The sequence below is a fragment of the Patagioenas fasciata genome, chromosome 28, assembly GCF_037038585.1.
Source record: "Patagioenas fasciata isolate bPatFas1 chromosome 28, bPatFas1.hap1, whole genome shotgun sequence".
Classification (NCBI taxonomy): Eukaryota; Metazoa; Chordata; class Aves; order Columbiformes; family Columbidae; genus Patagioenas; species Patagioenas fasciata.
This window is the reverse complement of record NC_092547.1, coordinates 5829401-5857167: the sequence shown is the minus strand read 5'-3', so window position 1 is coordinate 5857167 and position 27767 is coordinate 5829401. Positions and strand designations below refer to the sequence as shown.

The 27767-nt window shown below is 59.0% G+C and overlaps 2 protein-coding genes across 2 annotated transcripts; both read right to left on the bottom strand.

Moving 5' to 3' along the window:
• Positions 1-3286: 3286 nt before the first annotated feature.
• On the bottom strand, positions 3287-6103 carry BCDIN3D (BCDIN3 domain containing RNA methyltransferase). The gene is made up of 2 exons (XM_065859005.2): positions 5873-6103; positions 3287-4513 (listed from the first exon to the last, which is right to left on the bottom strand). Exons 1-2 carry the CDS (start codon positions 6062-6064, stop codon positions 3899-3901), a joined length of 807 nt encoding a protein of 268 aa, XP_065715077.1. The 5' UTR covers positions 6065-6103; the 3' UTR covers positions 3287-3898.
• A 2479-nt stretch (positions 6104-8582) lies between these two features.
• On the bottom strand, positions 8583-25877 carry FAIM2 (Fas apoptotic inhibitory molecule 2). The gene is made up of 12 exons (XM_065859001.2): positions 25330-25877; positions 23831-24011; positions 19911-20011; positions 19775-19839; positions 19030-19083; positions 17162-17212; positions 16626-16665; positions 16131-16168; positions 15281-15368; positions 14725-14820; positions 13425-13478; positions 8583-11147 (listed from the first exon to the last, which is right to left on the bottom strand). The coding sequence occupies exons 1-12, from the start codon at positions 25342-25344 to the stop codon at positions 10998-11000; spliced, it is 933 nt and encodes a 310-aa protein (XP_065715073.1). The 5' UTR covers positions 25345-25877; the 3' UTR covers positions 8583-10997.
• Positions 25878-27767: the final 1890 nt, after the last annotated feature.

Below are 27767 nucleotides of genomic sequence, written 5' to 3'. Positions count from 1 at the left end.
CTCAGCTGAGCAAAGGAAATCCGAAAAGCTGAAGTTTCTGCCGTCCGAGCTTGCAGCGACAAGCCGCTGGGTCCCCGGCAGGAGGAAGCTGCCTATGGGAGCAGAGGCGCTGCCGCCAGCCCTCGGCTCCTCCGCTCTCGGGCTGGTCACGCGTTCTGGGAAAGTTGAATTCAACCACTTCTAAACCATGTCACCATTTAGAAATGCTGATGAACGGCGCCTGCAAGGCTGTCGTACGTCTCTGCGTAAGAGGGGAAGCAGGCAGCAGAGAGCTGCTTCCAACAGCTCTGGCAGCCCTCAGCATCACAATGATAAAATCGCTGCTGCACCATATTTACACCCCAAGCTTTTCCCCACCAACGGCATCCCCAGGAAACAGCAAACCGTTCAAGTTCAGAAAAACCAAAAATAATAAAAAAGGACGTCTCATTGGCTCAATCTAAATCTTATTGACTACAAAGGCTGGAAGCAACTCCAGAATCATCCGGAAACAGGAACCTCCAAGTTCTCAGCCCAACTTTGATGCTCGCTTACGCACCACTAGATGCTTTGCCTCTTCTGCCTACATTTTTCCATCCAAGCAGGAGGGATAATTAGCTGTGACTTGCTACACAGCAGTGGCGTGAGACTTAATTAGTCAGAACACTTTGAAGGTATGGTACCTAATTAATATCTGAAGTGGCTGCAGTGATTATTAGGAACAATGGCATAGCTCACAGCTGATGATACAGCTCAGCTCATCGGTATTTTTCATTCTCAAAAGTGCTGCGCAAACATACAGCCAATATCCCACATCAGAAATCTCCACGGTGGTGGGTGGTTATCAAACCCCTTTTGTGGATGGAAAAACTGAGGCAAGGGCTGCTGGAGCCCGGGAACAACCCCAAACCACGGGACCTCAAGAAGGCAGTCGCGTGGGAACTCCTCGCTCGCTGCCAGGACGGAGCGGGGCCGCATTCCCACAGCCCCATCGCACCAGGCTGCAGTATTTTGGGTCTCTTTGGAAACGCTCAGCTCAAAGTGCTCTGTGCAGGTTCCAAAGGGTTGGAGCTTTAAGGGTAGGAAAGAGCAAGCAGGATCTCCTAACTAACCCTCCAAGGCACCAGCACACACACACAAATAACGTGGCACATAATTAACGAGCCAGGACAGCTATGGGACTAAAACAGCAACAGGGAGCAGAAGTGCTGGTTTTAACCCTCATCTTTACTTTCCTCTGTCCGGCCTTCAGGAGACCTGGGAACACATTTTAGCCACATTGCAAAACGCAGAGAGTATATAAAATGAAATTCTCCAGGGCCTTACGCAGCACTGCAGCCGAGATCCATGGGCTCTCTTCCCCCGCGGGGCCGCGGAGCCGGGTCCCACCCGGCTCCTCTCCTGACAGCTTCCTGCAGGGCACGGGCAGCAGGCTGAAAGAGAAGAGAGGCTTTTTTAATCCTATCTGCGCAAGGACTGTCTCCTTTTTGAACTCCCTAGTGTCCCCAGAACTGCAGCGGCATTTGTGTTGGCATTATTTTGAGCTGTATTTGTGGCAATAACCGAAAGACAAGAACCATGCTGGTGTGCCAAAGCCAAACAGAGCTAATCTGGGGCTCAGCCACTTCTGAGACACTGGGAAATACTGATATTAGCAATTTAATAGTACAGACTTGAGAGCCAGATAAGAAGTCATCACCCTGTCACACAGACACGGGGCCGGTCTGCAGGTCTGTACACGGCCAGCATATAAATAATTCGGTAAAACCCACCCCACCACCTTTCAACAAGCAGCAGCCCCAAAGGATCCCCAGGCAGATACTGATCTATCGCTCAGTGCATAAGGAACATAAACCGAGGTGTGTTTGAAGGAGAAGGTCATTCCAGATGGGTGCAGGGGACGTCTCCTGTAACTCTTTGGGTTGCCCAACTCCCTAGCAATCCTTCATAAAATTTTTCACAGGCAAGTGTATAAATCCCCAGATGAAAATGAACTGCATTTAAACCTGAGCACTGAACAGAGAAGTCCACGTTTATTTTACAAATATCTCAAAGTTCAAAGAAAACAGCAGCTAATATTGACACAAGCCAACAGACACAGCCCAAGGGCTGCAGGTTGCACGATGCTCCAGTGCCACCCGGCGCACGAGGCAGAAAGCGCAGCTCAGCAGAACCAGCGGGGAGGCCGAGCTGAGCTGAGCTGAGCCGGGGGAGCTCGCCCGCAGGCTGCCCTGAGCGTCAGACGAGGTGCTTCGTCACCAAAGTGATAAATGGCTTGTATTAATAAGCTGCGAGAGATATCAGGCACTTGGGTGAACCCTGAGGAAAACACATGATCAATCGGTTCTCCCTTCACTCCCACAGGGACAGTAAAATCCGCCCAGACTTAGGTCATCTTTAAGAAAATTAACAAAATTAACAGCCCCCACCGGAAGGCACATTTGTCTGCAGCTGAGAAGGCCGAGGAGCTCTCAGGACTCCAGGCAGGACTCCTAACTATCACGTAGCAGAACTCCGTGGAAGACGCGTTTACACGAAAAGCTCCAAAGCCTTTCTGTGAGCTTCCTCAGTCCCCTCAAACACACGCACAAACACAGGCTTTTTTCACGAGTTTATCAATGGAATGCAGCAGCTTTTCATCCAGAAGCCTGTGGCCAACCCGCACACTCACACATCCACCTGAGCTCACCGCGGCAGAAATCAAAGCATTCATTTTGCTTTGGTTTTTTTCGCCCTCCACTATCACCGCGTGAGTAAATACCAAGGAATTCCCATTAAGGACAAAGTAAAATGGAAGCAAAGCTCCGCTCCGCCCTGCGCAGGCGCTGGGCTGCGCACAGAACTGCTGGGCAAGAGCACCTCCAGGAGGAGCCGGCGGCCTCCTCTCCGACACAGCGCTCCCTGGGACCCAGGGATTCCTGGGAGCCACCAGCTCTCTATTTCTGTGTGTCAGTCTACTCAGGTGAGGTTTTCCAGCTGTTCAGACCACACTGAAGGAGCGTGACTCCTACTTGCTCTCACAGCCAACAAAAGCACTACGGAGGAACTAAAGCTAGTAGGGATATTAAAGCAAGAGAAAAGAAGTTCAAGTAAGAGATTTTTCTCAAGTTTTCCTTCTTAAATTTTACTGAAGAGAAAAAAACCTCACAACCCAGTAGAAGTTGCAATACTTTAACCTTCGCCAAACATAGCTTCAAGCTTACCAAAGTCTTGTTTGAACCTCTAAGCACAATGAAATTATAAACTGACTGTTTAGGTGTTGAAGACAGCGTGAACAAAAAGAAAAATTAAAACACCCAACAGAGCATTTACAACGAAATTAAGTTATTTTTATTTTAAGGATCTTATCACAAAGAGCACGCACTCTGTCGGACGCTTCAGCGCAACCCCTCACTCCACAGGACCCCAGCCTCCAAACCCGCTCCGGGAAAGCCGTCTGCACCCACCGCAGCCTGGCCCGCCCCGCAGAACGGTCCGGCTGGACGCCCTCTGCACGGATCCAGCTCGCTTCACGGTCAACCAGGCGGTACGCTTGCAAGAGTATTTTATAGAGAAAACACGACAAGAAGCAGAACAAACAGTGCATCGCACAGTTCCTTGAAAAGCCCCGGGGACAGAAAAGGCATGTTCTGTCTTCTTCCAGGGAATATCCTTGGTACACATAAAGCAAATACGTAGCAAAACTTTGATTTCAAGAGCACTTTCTAGGAACAGCAATCTCAGAACCCACAAGGTAGGTTAAAGCTGCCACTGCATTCTGCAGATGGAAAGAAAAGAATTCACACAGATGTTGCCTCAAAATCCCCAGGGAGATCCAGATGTGGTCCCAAAGGAGATTTAGGAATTCCTAGATCTGCATCTGTAAACAGCAAGCACCACCTTGCCCACGAATTCATGAACGCGAGAGGCCATTTCTCAGTCACTGCTCCTGTCCTGAAGACTCCCTGCCCTCGTGATTTGAGCCATTTGATTTAAAAAGCAGGAGGCTCCTGTCCCAGCTGGTGCTCCCAAAGCAACACACCAGCTCCATGGCGCAGTCCCCCGTCAGGATCTGCGTGATCCTCTCGGCCATGTCCCCGTTGATGGCCAGAGATCGGAAGTGATCGAAGTCGCTCCTGCCCAGCTTGCGCAGGCGGCGCGCGGCCGCCCGGTAGCACTTCCAGGGCTGGGGTTCGATCAGCAGGTACGTGCACAGCGAGGACAGGAGGGACAGGAACTCCCTCAGGCCGCTGTCCCCGTGGTTCAGGTGGATCCACATGGTCACAGACATGCAAAAACCAATGTCAAAGGCGGAGCGGCCGAAACGGCCCAGGTAGGAGCTGAGGAACGGCTCCCGGGCAGCCGAGTCCATGATGTCCAGGTTGGCAAAGGATATGGAGGCAGGAAAGGGGCTGAACTGCTGAGCCCTCTCAATCAACAGCGGGTCAATGTCACAACACAGAAGGTTCAGATCCTTGCCAGCGGCAGGCTGGTCCAGGCTGCCTTCGCCCTCCTGGAGGCCGAGCAGATGCCTGTACAGAGCCACACTGAGCTCCTGCAGAAAGGAAAACAACAGGGGTTCACGGCACCTGCACCGCTTCCAAAACACGTCACCACGCGCACGGGACCCCCGCGCTGCAGCGAGGCACGAGCGCCGACTCAGAGCCCACTCATGATAAAGTCCAGAACAAGCTCTCCATCAACCTTCCTTTCTGTTGCAAAAAGCGTCATGACAGCCCTGACTACCAGAAAACCAACCAGGCACTGGAACTAAACCTGCGTCACCCCACACTTGGGGGTTTGCTCCAAAAACTACAGGAAAGATGAGTTTTAGTAACGGGAATCTTGCCAGATATCCCCATCCAAGGTGGAGGCAAAGGCTTGACCGGCTCCCCTGGGTGAGCCTCAGAGTTCCCAAGCAACACTCCGAGCTACTCACAATGCCTGGCTTGGGGTAACACATTGCTGCTGCTAAAGCAGAACACGTTCCCTGACCACTAGATTGTGGCATGAGGCAGTTAACACGAGAGCTTTCCTTCGCGTTTCCTTTCACAGAACGCATCACTAAGTGGAAAACGTATTAATCTTTCATTAAAGGAGATCCCATGATGTTCCACACGAGCGGGCAGGGAGCGTCCTCTACCGGTGGAAGCCTCTGCACCTCAAGAGAACGGGACGGAGAACATGTTCACCTGGCCTGTTTCACCAGCCCACCCGAAGCAGGATTTCAAACGGCCCTTCAGAAACACTTCAGGAGGCTTTTCAAACCTTCGGGCTGAGGGAAGAGAAGCCATGGAAGCAGCAGTGCTCCCGTCCCCAGCCGGAAAGCTACACAATTCTGAATTAATAATTCTTTCTAAGTTAATGCACTGAGAAAGTTCCCATTTAAAAAAAAAGAAAAAAAGAAACAAAACTATCTTTAAACATAGTTAAATTAAACATTGCACCAGAGATGCACAGACACTTCTGAATTACAACGCAGCAAAGCTGCTTGCTGAGGAAAAGCCATGAGAAAGAGGCAGAACTAGGTAAAGAAAGAGAATGAACTTCCAAAATGGGAAACGGTGTGAGATTCGCCCCGTTCGGCCCAACCTCGCCCCGCCCTCCCGGGATCGCTGCGAGGGGCTCCCCGAGCCCCAGGCCCTCCTCTCCCAGTCCTCCCAGTCCACCCCACCGCACCCCCCGCCCCGCCAACACCCCCGAGCCTGCCCCACCACCCCAAACCCGCGTGTCCGCCCCGGGCTCTTCTGCACGGTACTGTCCCCCAGCACCCCAGACCGCCCCAGTCCGCCCCCACCGCCCGGACCGCCGCCTCCCCGCCGTTCTCCTCACAGCCCCCCAATACTCCGACCAGCCTTCTCCCCTCCAAGGCCCCCACTCGGCAACCCCCAGCCCCACCGCGGCGCCCTCTCACCCCCGAGTTGCAGCCCACATCGAGCCCCAGCAGCGGGCGGGCCGCCGCGGGGAACAGGCTCCGCAAGAGCCCGGCGGGCAGCAGGCGAACCCGGCCCTCGGGGGGGTGGAAGCGGGAATAATTGGGGAAGTTGCCGTAGGGAGCGGCGCCGGGCTCCAAGGCGGGAAACCCCCCACCGACGGGCGCCGCCATTTTGTCCTGCGCCGCGCGCGCGCTCCGGGCGGAGCAGAAACGTTCCGGGGGAAAATGGTTCCGCGGGGCGACGGCGCATGCGCCTCGGTTCGGGCGGCGTTTGGGTGGAAGGAGCGCGATCAGGGGCTTTCTTGTGCAGAAATAGCCCCTCCGGGCCCTGCCACGCCGGGGCGGGCCGAGGGGGCCGGCTCCAACCGCCCTGGTGGCACCTGTGGCCCTGCTGCCAGCTTTGCCCCGGCGTTGCCATGGCGACGCGGCAGCCTGGGGGGGCAGGCCTGGGGGGACTCTGGGGTCCCCTCTGCCCCGGGCCTCGCAGCGACCGGGCCCTGGAGGAGCCGCCTCCCCAGAGGAACAGTTGGTGTCCAAAACCTGGCGTCAAATAGAGCCGCAAACGTCATCGCAGCTTTCACCCAGTGCCCGTGTCAAAATCCGCCCGAATCTGGGCAACCCAACCTCAGCAGAGCTTTCCCTGTTCAAAAAGGCTTTTTCAAACTTCTCTAAAAACGTCAGTTAAACATATATATGTATATATAAATGCTATTTAAATCACATTTAAACACAGGATTGCCCGGGGCTCCATAGGCAGCCAGCAGCAGGTTTTGCAGCAGAAGGAACTGAGAGTTTGCCGCTACAGGAGGGCGAGAGCTGGCACGGGTGAGGTTTTCGGGTCAGGCTGGCACGGGGAGCTGGGGTTTCACTCCGTGCCGCTCCGTGCACGGCGCGAGGAGCAGGGGGCGCCCGGAGCCCAGAAATGCGGGCGCACGGCTCCTGCGCCGGGGCCGTTCTCACCGAACGGAAACGCTCCGCTTGCGCTTTCTGCACAGCTGCCGTCCCACAGCAGAGATCACCCGGCACAGATCACCCGGCAGAGATCACCCAGCAGAGATCACCCAGCACAGATCACCCGGCAGAGATCACCCGGCAGAGATCACCCGGCACAGATCACCCAGCAGACATCACCCAGCAGACATCACCCAGCAGACATCACCCAGCAGAGATCACCCGGCAGACATCACCCGGCAGACATCACCCGGCAGAGATCACCCAGCAGAGATCACCCGGCAGAGATCACCCAGCAGAGATCACCCGGCAGAGATCACCCAGCAGAGATCACCCGGCAGACATCACCCGGCAGAGATCACCCGGCAGACATCACCCGGCAGAGATCACCCGGCAGACATCACCCGGCAGAGATCACCCGGCAGACATCACCCGGCAGACATCACCCGGCAGAGATCACCCAGCAGACATCACCCAGCAGAGATCACCCAGCAGACATCACCCGGCAGACATCACCCGGCAGAGATCACCCGGCAGACATCACCCAGCAGAGATCACCCAGCAGACATCACCCGGCAGACATCACCCGGCAGAGATCACCCGGCAGACATCACCCAGCAGACATCACCCAGCAGAGATCACCCAGCAGACATCACCCGGCAGACATCACCCGGCAGAGATCACCCAGCAGACATCACCCGGCAGAGATCACCCGGCAGACATCACCCGGCAGACATCACCCGGCAGAGATCACCCAGCAGACATCACCCGGCAGAGATCACCCAGCAGAGATCACCCGGCAGAGATCACCCAGCAGACATCACCCGGCAGAGATCACCCAGCAGACATCACCCGGCAGAGATCACCCAGCAGACATCACCCGGCAGAGATCACCCGGCAGACATCACCCGGCAGACATCACCCGGCAGAGATCACCCGGCAGACATCACCCGGCAGAGATCACCCGGCAGACATCACCCGGCAGAGATCACCCGGCAGACATCACCCAGCAGAGATCACCCAGCAGAGATCACCCGGCAGAGATCACCCGGCAGACATCACCCGGCAGAGATCACCCAGCAGACATCACCCAGCAGAGATCACCCAGCACAGATCACCCAGCAGAGATCACCCGGCAGAGATCACCCGGCAGAGATCACCCGGCAGACATCACCCAGCAGACATCACCCAGCACAGATCACCCAGCAGAGATCACCCAGCAGAGATCACCCAGCACAGATCACCCAGCAGACATCACCCAGCAGAACACAGGGCAAAACACCTTCTTGCTGCAGAATGTGCAGCTCTGGACAGGACAACCCCCCTGCTCTCTGGAGCCGTTTCTTTGTCCCATTGACTCTAGAGAAAGCTTTAGTACGTCAGGTTGCTCTCCAGAGCTACAGAAAATGCCCTCTGAGCAGGTGCCTTGTTACAACACTCCCTCGCCCCCCATTACTTGGGTTTTCTTAATCCTATGGCCACATAAACCAAGTCTAAGGCAGAACAGGAGCCTCCTCAAGGAGCCCTTTGGCCCTCAGGTCTCAAATACTTCTCACGCATTTCATTACTTTGTGTAGGACGTGTTCGCAGTCACACCAGAGAAGGGACAGCCTGCTGTCCGCTGTAACTCGGGGCCGTGTACATTGTGCCACAGTCTCGTGTTTGCTTTTGAAGGGGATGAAGCGGCAGCTGCGCGAGCCGATCGTCCTCCCACCGCGCTTCAGCACCGAGACCTCGCAACAGTTCCGCAGCGATTTATTAGCAATGTTCAGAGAAAATACAAAATCCTATTTACAGTGAACTCATAAGAATGGCTGGACGAAAGGAGCAGGGGTGCGGAGCCAGGGGCTGGGTGCTGCAGGGCTCGGATGACAGGACAGCTACACCGAGGGACAGAAGCAGCCCCGCGCAGAGGCTCGGGGAGCCCGGGGGAACGTGGCTATAGCCACATCCCACCCCCGATCTTGTGTTACTCGGGCTCATGAGGATTTCTGCCTCTGTGAGCACACACACACCGCTCGCTGCTTCAGTCCAAGTGCCTTCGGTAGGTCTGGCGCGGATGGACTGCGAGCGTGGGTCAGCGCGGGAGAGGGACCGGGGCACATGCAGGAAAGGAGCCCTGGGAGGGGCGGGAGGGCAGCGAGCGGTCCCGCTCGGGGGCCTGGACATGGAGCGGGGGCCATGCAAGCTCTTCCCACGCAGGAGCAGAAAGGCAGGCCGCAGCAGCTCGGGCAGCAGCGACGTTACACCAGGGGGAAAAGAGCAGCAGATCCAGAGCGGGCTGCCGATCCGCGGTCTCCCCCCCAGCTCCCGGGGTGTGCGGCCGGGCTGGAGGGGTGCGGTGCAGAGGGCTGGCTGCAGGGCTCTGCTCCAGATCATCTCCAGAGGAGGAGTTCTAGGACTGTTTCAGGGTCAGAACTCATCATGCAGCTCCAAACTCCCTCCTCAAAAGCTGGAAACCAGAAATACCCACAAAGCCTTTTGCTGTGAGCAAAAAAAAGGCTGCACAGCCATTCTGCCAGGCTATCCCAGAAGTGCGTGCATGGGGCTGAGACAGGAAATTCCCTCTTTAAACTCCTATTTCCTGAACTTTTAGGGTGCCTCCCATGCTGTCCCCTTTCCCAATTCTGCCTGCTCAGCAACTGAAGGCCCTTGTTTCTCCTCCGCAACGCACTGCAGAAGTCAATGGGTCATGAACTTAGTGCTGTCATCGCCTAATAATCTCCTTTGTGCCTAAAAACATTTTGGCTGTGTCTTGTTGCTGGCTGGGTGCTTTTAGGGGGTGCTGGGGAGGGAAGGCAGCGCAGCGCACCAGCTGCGCTCCTGGGTGATGATGGGCACGGCCAGCGCAGCGCGGCTGAAGCGTTTCCACTCTGCACAGAACCTTTCCCCGCCCGGCTCGGGGATCCAACGCGTGTGGCAGGGGATCCGACCTGGGAAGGCAGGAGCCCGGGCAGCAGCAGAGGAGGAACGCGCGGCAGGGAGCACCTTGGCACAGCCTCTCTGCAACACGCAGGGACTGCTGGAGGCAGCTCGCTGACGCACTTGGCCTGGCATTCCCAGAGAGATTGAAGATACAGGTTTCTATCAGCAGGAAGGATCGCTTTTTAAATGAGAGCAAAAGGCTTCTTATCTCCACCTGGAGCTTTACAGTTAGAAATTAGCCAGCTAATCCCCAGACAGCGGAATGTGAGCGAGGGGAAGATGGAAAGTTACCTGAGCACTCGGAAGCATCCAGTGCCCTCACTGACATCCCCCTTCGGGACAGCAAAGCTGGAAAACGGCCAGAGAAAGAGGCAACGCTGGTGTTTGCTACAGAGCAGCACCCGTCGTGAGCAACAGGCGCTCACCCGGCCTCAGTCCCTGGGCAGTAACCACTTGGGACCACTCATCTCAAGCAACCAAGACACGTTTGTGAAGGCATCAGATCAGACGGGTCACGGGATCCCAGCCGCCCGTTTCGCACGTCAGGAGGCGCCTGGCTCTGCCCGGGCTCTGAAACTCAGCCTTGTTCATCCCCTCTCTGCCAATAATCCTGGCATGGGTTGGGGGTGTCCCCGGAGAGGCTGCACGTCCTGAACAACGGTTTGCTCTTGTGCCTGGGAGACTGATTGCTGGGACACCCAGACTACGGGAGCCTGTGCTCCGCACTTCTAACGGGCACTGTCAGGGATATCAGGAGAGAAACAGGGACCCGTAAGGATTCCCCCAGCCCCTTCCTCTGTTCGGCTGGTTTTCCTGCCAGGATCCCAGCGGAATTCCCTGCTCTCCTCGCCTTAATGTTGTTTTCCCTTTGCAGAGCTGCTCTCAGCACAACACCCCGTGGTGTGCAGGACTCGGACAGGCGGCTCTGACCGCCTCTGGGGAAAAGATCTCGGTCTCAGGCCTCCGGGTCTCTGGTCTGTTTGGTCTCAGCAGGAGCGGAGGGAGCAGAAGAGACACAACACTTAAGCCCTGCTTTGCTTTCTGGGTCACAAAGGGCTAACAGCATATATACAAGCTGCATAAGGAACCCAGGGGCTTTGCTCAGCTGACTGAATGGAGCCTGAAAGGGTGGGGGTTGTTTTGCCTGGATTTTTTGAACCCTCTTTTCCTCTTCTTTTAAGATTTTAAACACTTGCGTCTTGCCAGCAAAGGTAACGACGCCCTGCGCTCACTCCTGGCTGGAGCCGAAGAACTGGAGGAAGAAGGAGAAGATGTAGATGATGTCCAGGTAGATGTTGAGGGCCCCGAAGATGTATTCCTCCGGGCTCAGCGAGTACCGGCGATTCCCCATCAGCATCTGGGTATCAAACGCCAGGAACTGTGCGGAAAGAGGAGGAGGCTCAGGGACAGTCACAGGGATTCGGCACAGGGAGGCCAAAAGTGCCCCAATGAGTTCTCCCAGTTGCTTCACTGGACCCAGAACAAAAACACAGCCACTTTTTATGGGCTGCAACTGCAATTTAAAAGCTCCAAACAATGCACTGCGTAAGCTGCAACTTTCCCCTTCCTTCATGTCACTCGGTAGTCAAGCCCTGAGCCTAACGATTACCCCGCGCTTGCTTCATCCATCCCAAACGCGTCCCAGGACCAGCTCTGGACCAACCCGCCCTGCTCCTCCTCGGCCGGGCCCTACGGTTGCCATTCCCAGACCTCCCCCAGTTCAGAAGCCCCTGCCAAGCACCGGGGTGACCTGGACCTGAGACACGGCAGAGGCAGCAGGACCAGGGCAATAAGGAGCACGAAACCCCAGGTGCTGGGCAGCAGATCCTCTGGCAGAGCCGCCGGACCCCGCGGAGCTCGTCGGGGCTGGCGCCACCTTCCCCATCACTGCCTCCCCGGTCAGAAATCACAGCTCCCCTCCCCAGACGTTCTACGACTGCCAGCCTGGGCTGACGAGCCTGGCACAATGAACTCCACCAGCTGAGATTCTGCCTGAAATTTATGGGGTAACTCGAAGATGTTTAGCCTACTTGTATTTTACAGAGCTGCCTTCCATCGTGAATCACAGGAGAAATATCTGAGCTCGCTTTATTATAGCTAATAAATTAAATTGCTCAACTGTTTTGATTCACAACATGCCCAACAGGCACCGCCTTGCCGCCCGGGGCAGCCCTCGGCCTGACCCCCACCTCGAGCACCTTCCAGACACCTCCCACATCGCGCCAGCAGCGCGGCGCTGCCGGGCCCTGCGCTGGGAGCAGCTGTGCAGGAGGAACCTCTGCAGAGCAGCCGAGGGAAGGAACCGAGGCTCCCAACGCTCCGGGGAGGAGCTGCCCAGCTCCAGCGCTGCTGCCCAGCCCCAGCGCTGCTGCCCAGCCCCAGCGCTGCTGCCCAGCCCCAGCACTGCTGCCCAGCTCCAGCACTGCTGCCCAGCTCCAGCGCTGCTGCCCAGCCCCAGCACTGCTGCCCAGCTCCAGCGCTGCTGCCCAGCTCCAGCGCTGCTGCCCAGCCCCAGCGCTGCTGCCCAGCTCCAGCGCTGCTGCCCAGCCCCAGCACTGCTGCCCAGCCCCAGCGCTGCTGCCCAGCCCCAGCACTGCTGCCCAGCCCCAGCACTGCTGCCCAGCTCCAGCGCTGCTGCCCAGCCCCAGCGCTGCTGCCCAGCCCCAGCGCTGCTGCCCAGCCCCAGCACTGCTGCCCAGCCCCAGCGCTGCTGCCCAGCTCCAGCACTGCTGCCCAGCCCCAGCGCTGCTGCCCAGCTCCAGCGCTGCTGCCCAGCCCCAGCGCTGCTGCCCAGCTCCAGCGCTGCTGCCCAGCCCCAGCGCTGCTGCCCAGCTCCAGCGCTGCTGCCCAGCCCCAGCGCTGCTGCCCAGCCCCAGCACTGCTGCCCAGCTCCAGCACTGCTGCCCAGCCCCAGCACTGCTGCCCAGCTCCAGCACTGCTGCCCAGCCCCAGCGCTGCTGCCCAGCTCCAGCGCTGCTGCCCAGCCCCAGCGCTGCTGCCCAGCCCCAGCGCTGCTGCCCAGCTCCAGCACTGCTGCCCAGCCCCAGCGCTGCTGCCCGCCATGAACCCTCCTGACGCCCCTGAGCCCCGAACTGTGGCCTCGCGCCCTCTTTCTGCACCTCCACAGGGTGTTCCAAAAACACGGACCCAGTCTGAAATCACTGTATCTTTGAAACCGGGTCCGTCTTTTGGGAACACTCCGTATCCTGTTAGTCAAACTCACACCCAGCCCTCGGCCCACTCCCACTCAACCAGCCCCAGCTTTGCTCACTTCTGCAGCCCCGGTTCATCGCCAGGCTCCCCTTGAGCCCCACATTGCAGCTGTGCCACAGCTCCATTGCTGTTCCCACTCCGGAGGTGCCTTTTGCGCCGTCCCTGCGACGCTTTCTGCTGCTCACACCTAGCATTGCTCACCCGCACAGGTTTGCCAACCGCCCCGCGCTCTGCACCAGCGCTGTCACGTACACCAGCACCTTCTCGGGCCGAGGCTGAGGTCACCGCAATAATTGCTATTCATGAGGCATTTGAGGACGTGGAGCTCCCTGCAATCCTGCGACTCACTCCTCACCAAGCATCCTTCAAGCATTTACTCCCTGTTTATTTGCTTGTTTTTCCTGCCAGCACGTTCCCAGGCGCCACGACCAGCACCACTTACCATGGTAAAGATAACGGCGCCGAGCAGAGCGTAGATCGCGTGGAGCCAGGGGACCTAGGGAGACAAAGCCAGCCGTCAGTGCCTGGGAGAAACCCGGTTAATTAGGACTTGACACAGAAGAGGGCTGAGCTCTCATCTGGAGGATGCAGGGTAGGGAAAGTGCTCTAATAACCCGGGATGGACTTGCGCCACCTCCAGCTCCAACACCGTTTCAGTTATTGACCTTTTTGTGGCCAAAAAATACAGGTCACTGTGCCTCAGTTTCCCCTCTCGCTGTGGCCATTGTGCCTAACTGACTCATACGCCTCTAGATGAGGTCCTTGTGTTTCTGAATAGCCTCCTCCGCACAGCTGCCGCCTGCAATATCTGAAATATAGAAATATCTTAGCACTACGACCTGATGGAAGCGTGTTTTTAACGAACAGGGTAAGTGGAATGTGTTCACCTGCTGGAGTGAGAGCAGGACCTTCCCGGGAACGGGGACCGGCCGCCAGCCCCTGCTGCGGGTGACCCAGGGGAAGGTGCCCACACGCACCTGCTCCCCACGGACGCGCTCTTACCAGCCTGCCCCAAGGCACGCTTATCTCGACGAGCTGCGAGATAAGGCGGAGTTGTCTCAACAGTCTGAGGGCAGCGGCTCGGCGCTGCGAGCGGGTTCACCCTCGCGTCTGCGCGGCGAGAGAACCAAGACCCAGGCTCCTGGTGCGGTGTGTTCACCGTCAGACCAAACAGGGCTGGTGCCGGTGGGAGATACTGCAAGTGTGGCCATTAAAGTGCGACTGGGGTCCCCGGAGGAGCCAGGTGAGGTGTGAAGGGCTCCAGAGGTGCTTGTTTCTGAGAAATGTGAGCCTTGAGATTTAAACCCTGCAGGAGGGTGCCTGGAGTTGGTGCGAACACAGCCAGGTCCGACCCGCACCCCCTGCGCTGGTCCAGAGCCCGAGTCCTGCCCTGAACTCAGGGCAAGAAGCCCCGTTCTGCACCAGGCCAGCGCTTTAACCGGGTTTTACTGGGGGGGAAACTGAGGCACGAGCGGGTGGTGGGAGCTGCCGTGGGTCACAACACAGCTCCAGGAACCGCGGCGAACTTCCTCCAGCCGCAGGCCAGAGCTGTCCCACAGCCGCTATCTGATTGTACAGCGAGCAGGCAACGGCCGCCTGCTCTTGTTCCTGCACATTTTCGGAGGGCGGCGGGGACCCCCCCGAGCCAAACCCGCAGCTCGGCCGCCCGGCGCTGAGCGGCTCCCAGCTGGGGCCAGGACCGGCGCACCGGGCAGGGCAGGAGGGGCCGGGCCGTCACTCACGTATTGGTAGGGCAGGATCACGGCCAGGATGATGCCGCCGAAGAACAGCACCATGAGCATCACGAACAGGACGCCCTGGTAGGAGGTGAAGTCAAACTGCGGAGGTAAAAACCATCGCGTTACAAGCGCAGGGGGATGGAGCAAGGGAGCTCGGCCTCTCCAGCAGCGCACGCCTCTTGCTGTCCCATGGCCTCATCTCCAGCTCTGGGCCTGTAGCCCCCCACCCATCTGTGTGGCACCCCGTATCCCCTTTACTGCCACAGGCAAGAACTCGGTACCCATCGCATCCCCGAAATCCAAAAGCCCACCGCACACGTTTGTGCCAGTGCCCCTCCGTACCCCACAGCCTAATCCTCCAAAACACCCACCTTACCCCCAATGCATCCGCATCTCCAAGCCCCATCTACACCCCTGACACTTCCTCTCCCCCAGCATGTCCTGTAACCTCCGCTTCACATCCCCGCATCGCTCCGGTTGCTCCTGCATCCAGAGCCCCAGTCCTGCCCCGCTCCCCGTGTCCTGCGCCGGGAGCTGCCCCTTCATGGGCACAACGCACCTTGCTCTGGAAGCTGAAGATGGTGACGGACAGACAGACCAGCGCGGTGATCCCCAGGCACAGAAGCACCGACCTGGTGTTGTAGTAACTGCAACATTAACAGCAAAACCGCTCTGTCAGTGCTTCCCACAGGGATGGGTAGAAGGGGGGATTAAGGCAGACAGAGGCTTAGCAGAAGTGTTTGGGGAAAGCACGAGTCCCGGGGCACAGACAGCACTGAAATTGTCACTGTCCCCCTTAATGTGAACAGGGAAGGAGGGAAAACACCCAAAAAATGCCGAGATGGGTTTTCCTCCTGCTTTAAGCAGCAGAGGCTGGGCAGGAGGGCCGGCTGCGCTCACATGAAAATCTGTCTGCCCGTGGCCAGATGGAGGAGGGGAGGACTCAGGCTGGGAGACAATAAAAATAGAAAGACAAATGTCATTGCAGCGCCAGGAGAACCAGAAACCTGCAGCCGCCGTCACTCGACCAGCGTGCTCCTAACAGGGAAAAGTGCCGGGATTCCAGCAGGTCATGATCTTCTGGTATCCCCGGCTACTGACTTTGGTTGCAGCCCCAGGTTCAGCCCTAGGAAGACCCGGTCCCCGCTCTGCCCCTCGCTGGGATTTGGGAGTGATATCGCTGCTGTTTTCCCCGAGCTGCTGAAGCCACAACTTTCTTTGTCCCCCGCTCGCATCCATCAACAGCCACTGACTCACTGCCTCATCCGCCCCGTCACCCGCGGCCCACGCCAACGGCGCTGAGCTGCGGGCAGGTTCACAGCGAGAACAGCGGCTACAGAAAACCCAGGAAACTGCTGGAAAAACCCCGTGGGACCAGAAAGCCTGCAGGGACCATGTGCTCAGCCTACCTGGAGAGCATCCCCGTGAGATAGGCCATGGAGAGCGTCTGGGGGGAAACAGAACCGCGTTACTCCCGCATTCGCGCCCCGGGCAGAGACACACAACAGACACATTTCCATTGCACAGGATGATAAGGGCAGTGAAGCCTCCTAGGTGGATGCTCAAGAGCAGCGATTTTCACATAGTTTCTAATCCTGTGGTGATTAATGTGCACAGGGCAGGTGAAGGGCAGGGCAGGCCACCCCGAGCGCCGTCCCACCTCCCATCACCGGCCTCTGCGGGCATTTTTCTTGTTTTTCTCTGGAACAGAAGCTCCCTTCTTCCCTGCCTGCCACATCCTGGTTCAGTTACAGCTCCTCAGCCCCAGCGCAGGGCAATTAGAGGGTGAAATTCCAGCTTTCAGCAGGAACCCAGACCAGCCGTCTCTCCTGCTCGGAGCCGGCCCCAAGCCCGCCCTGGCGGCTGCAGGGGCAGGGCAGATGCTGTCCAGATGTGCTACTCACAAAGATGCTCAGCAGGATCAGATTCCATGGGAAATACCTCCTGCAGGGAAGAGAGAGGGGCTGGTCAGCCCTGTGCTGCGGAGGGAGGGCGCGGTTGCATAATTGTGCCATACAATCAATGGCTGTGCAGCAAGCGGCAGGGCTGGGGCAGGGGGGCAGCCCCCCCGCTGGGAACCAGGGAGCGTTTGGGGTGCTCCCGGACCAACATCCCCGTGATACTGCAGCAAAGCGGCCGCAGGACCCTGCTCCACAGGGAGCAACGACAGCCGTGCTCTGCAGGATCTGACAGCGGGAGTTTGGAGCCGCACAGCCGTGCCGTTTTTGCTTCAACGCTGCTTTCCCGTTGCGATTTGACTGCAGCGTTTAACGCTGTGGAGCAGCAACCCACAACTGCAAATGCAGCTGCCACCTCGGTCCCCGTGTCAGCACAACCCCATCCAACCCCTGCAACATTGGCCATGCTTGAAACAAGAGGAAAGACACTCATCCTCCATTTCACGGGGCTGTTGCACATCAAATAAAGGAAACTATTTTACCTGGGTCCGGAGCAGCAAGCCAGAATCAAGTAGGTCACAAAGAACACAGCGCTGCAAAGAACAGAAAAGAGCCGTTCAGGGAGGGAAAGCCAAGCGCCGTGTGTTGAGCCTCCAGCTGGTGCTGCGGGAGCTCTGCTGGCTCACACAGCAGCCCCTGCACGGAGCTGGGCCGGCAGCCGCTGGCCCAAAGGGTTTTCTGCCCAGGGCGCTCGTGCCAGCCCGAGGTGGGACAGCACAGCCTCCCTAGAACCTCAGGATGGTTTTAGAGCAGAGCAAGGGCGGCGCTGGGGTCTGGGAGGGATGGAGCACGGGGACAGGTGTGCTGTGGACACCTCGTTGGTGCGTTAATTGCTCACACGGAGGCAGCCGGACCTTGCCCCTCGTTTCCAGGCACTCGGTGGTATCGAGGCGCCCAGCTGGGACGAACCGAGATTCCCAAAGTGACTTGCCTAAGGCCAACGGGAAGGTCGGTGTTGGAGAAGGGAACTGGTCCCATGTTACAGCACCAGCAGAAGGATCCGCTGGGGCCAGCGGAGCTCGCAGCCCCAGCCTAATACGCTGTTGCACAAGGCATCCCCGGGTCACAGGAGAATTCTTTATCTCACGACTCGACCCGTCAGCGGAGTGAAAAACAATTGCGGAGCTCTGGGCCGGTGTCCCCGGCTCCGCCACCAGCCCGGGTGTTTTTCCACAGCGCTCTGGGTCCGGCACCGCGGGAACCTGCTCCCCCGCTCCCCCAGCGCCCGGGGCACGCGGCTCCCGAGCGCTGATGGCTGCACGATAGGCGCTCGCCTGGGCTCCCGTAAACCGGCGTGACGGCAGAGCCCACGGGCCATGAGAAATGCGCCGAGATAAAGCGCAGCGCTGCTCTCCCGCGGGGAAGCAGGAAAGCTGCCGCGGACACGGCCGAACGGACGGGCGGACAGCACGCGGGGAGCAGAACCCGTCGTCGTCCATCCCTTGCAGCGCCTCTGCTCTGGCTTCATCCCCTCCGAGCCATCGCCCAGCGGCAGGAAAACACCCCGGGGCACCCACTTCTATTTTACAGAGATAGCTGGGGTCTCCGTGTATGAAAGAGACCCAGAGCAGGTCAGGACAGGCGACTGGAGACGCGGCGATGGAGGGGAGGGGAGCGCTGGCTCGCTGCGAGCTGAGGGGACAGAACACGTGAGTCCCCGAGCACAGAGCCCGACCCCACCTCGCTCCTACTGAAAAATACAAGTGTGAACTGCCCATTAGGCTGCAGCAGACGAACCCAGAGGTCAGAGCACAGCCCTGAGCAGGGCTTGGTTTGTCTCCCTGCGCAGCAACGCTGCTGCTCCAATCTGCAGCTGCCCAAGAACTAGCACGTTATTTTCCCTTAAGGTCAAAGAGGCGCTGGTGCCGGTTCCCTTCGACTGCTGCTATTTTGGGGCTTTTCTTCTAAGTTATATAAGCCGGTGTCTCATCTCCAGCTCGGACACGTTTGGTGATTTGGGTGTGAGCTCATTAACGCCAGGTTCACAGCGCCCGGTTCACAGCCAATTGCATCGCGCACCCTGCCTGCTTAATTAGCGGCACTAACCCCAGCGGCACCCGGGAAACCAGCGCGAGCGCCAGTGTCCTGATGCGTGGGAGCGCAGCGGCGCGCAGAGCGAAGCCCCCTTTTGGAAGTGTTCGTAGAGATCTACCCTATGTCTCTAACTGTTCGGGTGGGATTTTCCATCTTCTCACCTCGGGGTTGTCCGTGAATTTCCCCAGCTCCCCCCGCAAGTGTTTCAGTGCAATTCTTCACATGCAAGATACAGGGTGTTGGGAAAGCGTCTCCGCAGCCACATCCAGAGCTGCTCGGAGCACGCGTGGCCACAGGAGAGCACAGAAATACTCACTAGGAAGCCCAGTACCAGGCGGCGTGCGTCTGGATGTAGCCCTTGACCGGCTCGCTGCAACACAGAGGAAGAGGATGCTGAGCAGAAAGCGTAAAAAATGCCAATCATGTCACAGGTGGCTGGTAAATGAACCCTGGGGACACACACGGGTGACGCAGCACGGGGTATGTGAGAAAATCCCGCAGACTGACCAACTGGAAAGAAATCGGAGCTGTCAAGCCGGGAAGACGGCCCCTGTTATTGATCCCCCAGCGGGCACGCTCGGGAGCGGCCGCTGCCGGCTCCGAGGGGACGTTAGAGAGCCCAGACCCTCCGGCCGGCAGCGGTTTGTTATTCATTAATTATCCCGGAGGCAACGTGAGCTGCTCAAGCCCGAAACGCTTGGCTGCCCGAGGGGTGCCTGATTCTGCCAGGGGTCACCGCTCCCCAGCTGGGCTGGGGTCTGGTGGCCCCAAGAGCTCCCGAAGGGAGGCACAGCAGCAGACACCCAAGGGTGAGCAGCCCCAGGCTCGTGGCTGGGACAGCACCCGAAGGGGACAAGGCACCATGCAGGGGACACACGGGAACGGTGCAGAGGTACCGAGACCCCTCAGGGTTGTCTCAGTTTTGTTTTTCTGTTGGAGCACATGGGGGAAAACAAAATAATTCAGGTGTCTACATAACAGACGAGACCCGAGCAGCAGGTAGTGCAGCGGCAGGTCACGCACAGGACACCGCGAGCGCTCCTGCTGCACCACAGACCTACCAGAAGGTGAAGAAAGCCACAATCACGACGGTGACCAGGAGCTGGACCATCAGGATGGCATAAACCTGCAACGAGAGGCGGCCCGTGGGCGACCCGCGGCCCCTGCGCCTGCCCAGCGCAGCCGCCCGCCCCTCACCTTCCGGATGAACACCCTGCGCACGTTCCTGTCGTCCCAGCTGAAGGTCGTGAGCATCTCCGTGTCCCCCGGGTACCCGCCGCCGTAGCTGGGGCTGGTGCCTGGAGCGGGAGAACAGGTCAGCCCCCAGCTCCCTCCCCAGCCGCAACCACCCCGCCCGGTGACCGACCACAGCTCCGGAGGCCAAATCCCGAGGTCTGGAGCACAAACCAAGGTTTGCTGCGACGCACTGCGCTCCCTTCCCACTCCTGCACCTTGTCAGGAGCATCTCCAAGAAGAGATGGGGGAACCGCTTCTGCAAACTGCAGCACAAGTACCCCAGGGTTAATTCCTGTGGTGGCTTTAATGGCGATCAGAGGGCTTGTATCGCATCCTTGCTCAGCTTTCACTGACTATTAAAGCATCCCCCAGTGGGGCTGGGTCAGGACCCAGTCGCTCCCACCAGGAGCCCTGGTGCAGGAGGGTTCCCTCGATACGTTCAGAGCACTGGTCAGCGAGTGTGAATGGGGAACAGACCATTCAGAGCACTGGTCAGTGAGTGTGAATGGGGAACAGACCATTCAGAGCACTGGTCAGCGAGCGTGAATGGGGAACAGACCATTCAGAGCACTGGTCAGTGAGTGTGAATGGGGAACAGACCATTCAGAGCACTGGTCAGTGAGTGTGAATGGGGAACAGACCATTCAGAGCACTGGTCAGTGAGTGTGAATGGGGAACAGACCATTCAGAGCACTGGTCAGTGAGTGTGAACGGGGAACAGACCATTCAGAGCACTGGTCAGTGAGTGTGAATGGGGAACAGACCATTCAGAGCACTGGTCAGTGAGTGTGAATGGGGAACAGACCATTCAGAGCACTGGTCAGTGAGTGTGAATGGGGAACAGACCATTCAGAGCACTGGTCAGTGAGTGTGAATGGGGAACAGACCATTCAGAGCACTGGTCAGTGAGTGTGAATGGGGAACAGACCATTCAGAGCACTGGTCAGTGAGTGTGAATGGGGAACAGACCATTCAGAGCACTGGTCAGTGAGTGTGAACGGGGAACAGACCATTCAGAGCACTGGTCAGTGAGTGTGAACGGGGAACAGACCATTCAGAGCACTGGTCAGTGAGTGTGAACGGGGGAACAGACCATTCAGAGCACTGGTCAGTGAGTGTGAATGGGGAACAGACCATTCAGAGCACTGGTCAGTGAGTGTGAATGGGGAACAGACCATTCAGAGCACTGGTCAGTGAGTGTGAATGGGGAACAGACCATTCAGAGCACTGGTCAGTGAGTGTGAATGGGGAACAGACCATTCAGAGCACTGGTCAGTGAGTGTGAATGGGGAACAGACCATTCAGAGCACTGGTCAGTGAGTGTGAACGGGGAACAGACCATTCAGAGCACTGGTCAGTGAGTGTGAACAGGGGAACAGACCATTCAGAGCACTGGTCAGTGAGTGTGAATGGGGAACAGACCATTCAGAGCACTGGTCAGTGAGTGTGAATGGGGAACAGACCATTCAGAGCACTGGTCAGTGAGTGTGAATGGGGAACAGACCATTCAGAGCACTGGTCAGTGAGTGTGAATGGGGAACAGACCATTCAGAGCACTGGTCAGTGAGTGTGAATGGGGAACAGACCATTCAGAGCACTGGTCAGTGAGTGTGAATGGGGAACAGACCATTCAGAGCACTGGTCAGTGAGTGTGAATGGGGAACAGACCATTCAGAGCACTGGTCAGTGAGTGTGAATGGGGAACAGACCATTCAGAGCACTGGTCAGTGAGTGTGAATGGGGAACAGACCATTCAGAGCACTGGTCAGCGAGTGTGAACGGGGGAACAACCCCGGTGCTGCTGCTGGGAGCACCTCCCTGAAAATCCTCCCCGTGCAGACCCGGCCCGGCTTTGCCGAGGGCTCGGGGACGCTGGAGCTTCCCTGCAGGTGGGCGAGGAGGAAAACTGCACACGGAGCATCGGTTTGCTCTGCAGCCCGAGGGGAGAGGGAAGGCAACCGGGAAAAGCCTCTGCTGGGGAGGGGGCGCTGGGGACACTGCGGGGCAGGAGCAGAAACCCGAAGCAGCAGCTTCTCCCTCAGTGAGCTGCACAAATTAGATGGAAGAATCAACCTTCTCCATCTCCTGAACCTCACGCTCAAGGAAAGAAATAAAACAAACACTGGAAGCTTAGCAGGCTTAGCGCTTGTCTTGCAAACATCCCCTTCTGTGTTACTAACGGTCTCCCCACCCAGGCCTCCTATAGAACGGAGGCTTACGCGATTACAGCAGCTCTGCGTTCGTGCCCCTGCCTGTTTGACAGGTGACTTCCCTCCTTCCCAAGGCTTTTCAGCCCGGGGTCCCCAGATCCTTCAGGCAGATGGAAGGAGGACCCTCCAGCCTTGGCTGCAGACCCCTGGGGAGCCAAACCCAGCGCCCTGGTCCCGGATTCCTGCTGTTTTACCGGTCAAAGGCTGCTTGGTCTTATGACAGAGGCTTCATGCTAAAGCTACCCTGGCAGGAAATAAATCCCTTGTTCTTCTTGTGCCCAATAAATCTCTCCTGCCTTCTTCTACGCCCCGGTGGAGACGAAACTCCCGCAGAGCATCCTCCCTGCCGGCTGTCATCGCCAGGCAGGGCCGAGAGCACCCGAGGCCCTTGTCCCGGGGACACTTCGGTGCCTCCTGTGTCAAAGCAATCAAAGCAATCAAAGCATCTCAACGCTGAATTAGGCACCTAAACAGCTGCGAGGAAGGGAAGGGGCTCACTCCTCCCCAGCACCCATCACCTCCCACCCAAGCCAGCGTGTCCCGGCTCGCAGCGCGGCCGGGGCAGAGCTGGGGACGAGGACACGAAATCAGAGAAAGCACCAGCGGGGCGCGGGGCGCAGGACGCAGCTGCGGTGAGGAAATCCTGCCAGGCACGGCAGGGAGGGGACAAGAGGTGACACGGCATCTAAACGAGTCCTCTGGGGCACCCAAAGGAGCAGCGCCCTGGCCCATGTGGGCTTTGCCCATCCTAATTCATCGTGACAGCAGAAAGAGCCGGATGATTGTTGTAACAAGCCGGGAGGTTATTTATCCCCTCTGCTTCTGACCCCCGAAGGGAGACAAGAATGGGCAAAGCCTGTGAAAGCACCCGAGCGTGCAGGCACACACATCTCACAGGGTTTAGCCGGTTCTTTCCCATTCCCTCAGCATCTCCATCCTGCAGCGGTGACGGCGCCGCTGGGTGGAATGGGAGAGCCCAGCAGGGGAGGACTGAGCGGACAGAGAGGGCTCGGTAAACCCAGTCCCTGCAGCTCGAGCCGGGCGCTGGAGCAGCGGTGCCCCATGTCCCCCTGGCTGCTGCGCGGCCGCTCCCCCGCGTCCCGCACAGCCCAGCCTTGGTCTGCTTCTCACAACCGAGCAGAAGCCGCAGGCGGCACCCGGGGAAGAAAAGCTCTTTGTTTGCTGAGGAACCAGCCACACCGAGCAACGCCGGAACAATTCGGCCTCAGAGCCCAGCAGCGTTTTAACCTCCGCTGGCGCTGGCTCGGGGCAGCCGGACATCGCTGGTGCTGCCACGCTGATTTCGCCAGCTCAGCAGCCGCTTTTAAAGCCGGGGTTGAGCCGGGGGCTGCGCCCACAGGGCTGCGAGCATCGCACCAGGGAGCTGACATTGCCCGGTGCGCCAAACTGGGAGAGGGGGGTTTTTCCCATCCCGCTACTGGGAAGCAGAGCAGAGACCGCACTGGGCTGCAGTTCCACCTCTGGAAGGCAGCGTGGTGTAGGGTTGGGTCAAATGGCTTTGACATATGGATTTAGATGTATATGCCTTATAGCTCCAGCTCTAGAGCAAGCTCTGCCATGGGCCAAGCCGGGCACCGCGTCCCTGGTCCCCATCCTCTCTACAAGTCCCAGGACACCCTGCACCCTGGGGACAGCCCCAACAGGACTTACTGGGGTCGACGTAAGCCCAGCTGGGGTGGAGCGGGACCGCCGGGGGAGCAGGGCAAGCACCAGCCTTCATCCCTTCTCCTGCTGTCGCCTCCTCGTAGGTCGGTGGAGCCGGTGGGGCCGCCGCATTGTCCTTCTTCTCCCCCTGGCCCTCGGCGCTGGGGGGCTTGTTGTTCACGGAAAGCTGCGCAGAGCGGCGGGGAGGGAGAGGTGAGGCTGGAAAAACAGCAGGGACTGCCCAGCAGTGGGAACCCCATGGGACAGAGGTCTGGGGGTCCCTCTGCCAGGTCCCAGCGACTGGGGGACACCCAGTGATTCCCGTGGGCTGGCAACACTGGGAAGCATCCAAATAATTCCCTGCTTTCCAGCCTTCTCCTTCCTAAATCTCCCCTTAGAAAAGAGCTTTCAGTTACTGGGCAGAAAACGCTGAAGAATCTCATTTCCACTTACACCCACATTTTGGGGAGTTTCTCCCAGCCCCCCCTCTGGTTTGGCCCTTCAGGGTTTTCCTTGAGCTCGGTCCCCTGCCCTCTGGAGGCTCAGCCTCGGTGCTTTCTGCCCTTTGACGATGCACTTAACGGGCTGGAGATCTCATGTCTTCAAGTCATGAAATCCCAGCACGGAGGCAGCCGCAGGCCACCCGAGAACCTGCTTCTCCTTGGGAACACGATCCCTTTGACCTTCTGGATCCTGGTGAGCCCCGGGTCAGCTCTGAGCCTTCGCTGCCGGGGGCTCAGCGGCAGGGGGAGCATCCCCGTGGATCACAGGGATGGGGCTGGAACCGCAGGAACCCAAAGCGAAGCGGAGAGCAGAACCAGCGCTGCAGCGGGCAGCACGGCCCCTGTGAGGAGGTCTTATTAATAAATTAGAGGTGGAACACACCCTTGAAAATAAAGCCAGGGGACCAGGCTGGGGTGCCCCACGGGCAGACCCAGCTGCAGCGGGACGACCGCGCCAGCTGCTCCGCCAGCCCGCAGGGGCTGTGCTCCCCGTGCCCCTTACAGCGCCCTGAGGGCCAACACGACGCAGGACCCCGGAGACACCGCGGCCGCAGGAGGGAGGTGCTGCCCGCACCAGGCAGGCTCCAGCGCCGTTGCCATGGCGATGCTGCGTGCCGGCAGAGGATGCAGACACCCCCGGTCCCCGCCTTCCGAGCATCGGAGAACCCCCAAACCCCCTGGCCAGGCAGGGGGTGCCCAGTGCTGGCTGCTGGGGGCCCGGATGGGAAAGCACAAGCCCCCCCTTGTGCTCCCTGCACCCCGGGGGGTGGAGGAGACGGCCCCAGCTCCAGCAGCGCGGCTGAGCCGCATATCCAGCCCCAGGACAAAATCCCCCAGCCCCGCAGCTCTCCATCCTCATCCTCCGCCAAAAACACCCCCAGGGGTCAACACGCCATCTCCCCCTCCACGGCAATTGTTTCATTCCTTAAACCCCCTCCCTTCAACCCGCTTTCCCCCTAAACACGCAGTAATTACGCAGGCGGGACAGCTCATCCCTCCTACCTTCCCCTGGGTCATGGCTCCTCGCTCGCGGTGCTGCCGGACCCCCCAGGGCCGAGCCCGAGCCCCCCTCGCCGGTCCCTCGGGTCCCCCTCTCCCGCGATGTCTCGGGGCCGCACGCAGCCTGCGCTGGTGCCTTCACCTTCTAGCAACATCCACGGCGCCGGAGCGGGGACCGTACCATTCCCAGGCTGCGGCACAGGGGGACGCCGGGAAAGAAAGAGCTAGAGCGGAGGCGAACGGCAGGACGCACGGACACGGCGGTGGGGAGGACACACGGACGCGGCGATGGGGAGCAGGGTCCTGCACCACGGCGTGGGATGCAGCCACCCCAGAGATGCCGAACGCGGGGCTGGGGCTGCAGCGCGGAGGGGGATGCGGAGGGTGCTCTGCTGCAGCTGCACGTCAGAGCTGCCCCGGCGCTGGGGGCGTCCTGGGGGCTCAGTGGGCAGAGGGAAAGGTCTGAGCCCTGCGAGCAGCGGGGGAATCGCCCGCAGCCCCGGCTCCCTCCCGGCCCCTTTGCAGAGGGAGGAGAAGCGCTTGTCCTCTGCACGATGCGGCCACAGCGCAGGGGCACGGGGCCGGTTTGGGGTGTCCCGGGGCAGCCAGCAGCGCCCATCGCTGGAGCGATGTGGTTCATTCGAGCAATGTGATGTAATTCAAGGGGGGAAACGGGGAGTCCAGCTCCCAGCCCAGAGCGCGTCCGAGGGAAGGGGCACAAGTGAAGGAAGGAGGTTTTTTCCCCCCATGACAAGGTTAGGGGCGCTTTACAGTCACAGGGCACTCGGAGGTGGAGAAACCTCATCTTACAGCACAGGCAGCAGGAGGGGGGATGGGAAAAAGTCCCTTTACGCAGTGAAATGCTTCCCATGAAAACATTCACCCAAAGCACAGAGACAGGGAACGCAGAGGCAGCTTCCACTCATCTCTTGTCACGCCATGAGCAGGCGTCAAAGCGGTTTGCCGAGTCTATAATACAGGCGGAAAACGTAAATGAGCTTGTCTGTTTACTCTGCCACGAAAAACAACCAAAGATCCCGCCACGTTTTAAACAGAGAGGGGGAAGAGCAGGCTGCCCGCAAGGAAAGAGGCTGAAGAGACCGTCCCTATCCGCAGAGGGCAAGGGAGGGGTTAAAAGGAAAGCATGAGCTGGAAATGGAGGAATGCAGCCAAGCAGCGCAGGGCTGGCAGCCGGACAGAGCGAGCCCGGCTATTCAATCGGAAAGAGAGTCAATTACCGCCGGGGCTGCAAAAACTTGTCAGGATTATTCAGAATCAATTAAGTGCCTGTTAACCACAAGCTCCTCAAGGGCTCTCGCTGTGCTGGAGGCTCAGCAGAGGCTCAAACCGGGCAGGTCCCGCGGAGGGAGGCTCAGCCCCTCGGGCTGGGCTCTGGCTGCTGCGGCCCCGCACCAGGAGCCCCCGACCCCGAGCGCGGGATGAGCCCGGGGCGCGGGGACAGAGACCGCGGGTGACGCGGTGGGAGAGGAGGCGCCGCTCTCCTCCCAAAGCCTCCCCGCTGCGGTCCCGATGGGGTAGCGCAGGACCCCACATGCTCCATCCCGGGCCGAAGAGGCTTCAAAGAGCCCAAATGCTGGCTCTGGGGAGGAAAATCGCTCCGCAAAGAGGAGCGGACGGCATTGCCCACCGCAGCAGCCTCCCGCTGAGTGAGAGACCGCGGGGCAGAGAAACAGCCCTGCCAGCCCCTGCGGAAGGGCTGCTCCCGTCCCTCGAGCCCCGGGAGCGCCTCAGCCTTCCCGAAACAGACCCGGCAGCAACGGGCGACGCTCTCGGGGGCTCTGAGAGCCCATCGTAGTGTTTCCCAACCTGGAAACTGAGCTGGGAGAGCCCGGGTTTGAACCAAGTCCCACCTCTGCTGGGGAGAAGACGAGGGGGACTCTGCCCCCGATACCAGCAATGAGCACCAGGTGACAGCAGGGAAAAGCAAAACCCTCCAGCCCTCACGGGCACCGTCCTCCTGCACCAAGCTGGCTCCTTGCTCCCAGTGTGAGCCAGAAGCCCTTCGGTGCGCCCGAGCCCTACCAGTTCTCCCCAGATCTTTGGTTTTCGCAGTGGCACAGGCACACGAGGAGCAGAAGGACACACAGGGCCCCACGCCGGGCTGGGGTGCTCACACGCAGCGCCGGCCCAGCACCCAGCGCCCAGCGCCCAGCGCCGGCCACGTGAGGCCCCCGCACACACGGGCCTTCGCTTCCCAGAAAAGCACAAACGAACCAGAAACCGCTGTCACGGCCGCGCCCTGCAAATCCACAGCGGATTTCACGGGATTACAGCAACTCTGCTGACACTCAATCACATCAAAACCGAGGTACAGAGAAGCTGATGGGATAATTAAGGGATCTGCTGCAGCAGTGTACACGACGGCACACCCAGGAGCGCCTGTAAATACGTTTCCCCCTCCCCAGGAGGGAAAAGCCCCC

Coding starts and splice junctions, on each gene's coding strand:
- BCDIN3D (XM_065859005.2), bottom strand. CDS start 6,064: ATGGCGGCGCCCGTCGGTGGGGGGTTTCCCGCCTTGGAGCCCGGCGCC. Junction 4,514..5,872: donor ATGTGGGCTGCAACTCGGGG/GTGAGAGGGCGC, acceptor TCCTTTCTGCAG/GAGCTCAGTGTGGCTCTGTA.
- FAIM2 (XM_065859001.2), bottom strand. Junction 19,084..19,774: donor GTGGCTTTCTTCACCTTCTG/GTAGGTCTGTGG, acceptor TCTGTGTTGCAG/CGAGCCGGTCAAGGGCTACA. Junction 16,169..16,625: donor TGATCCTGCTGAGCATCTTT/GTGAGTAGCACA, acceptor GTTTCCCCCCAG/ACGCTCTCCATGGCCTATCT.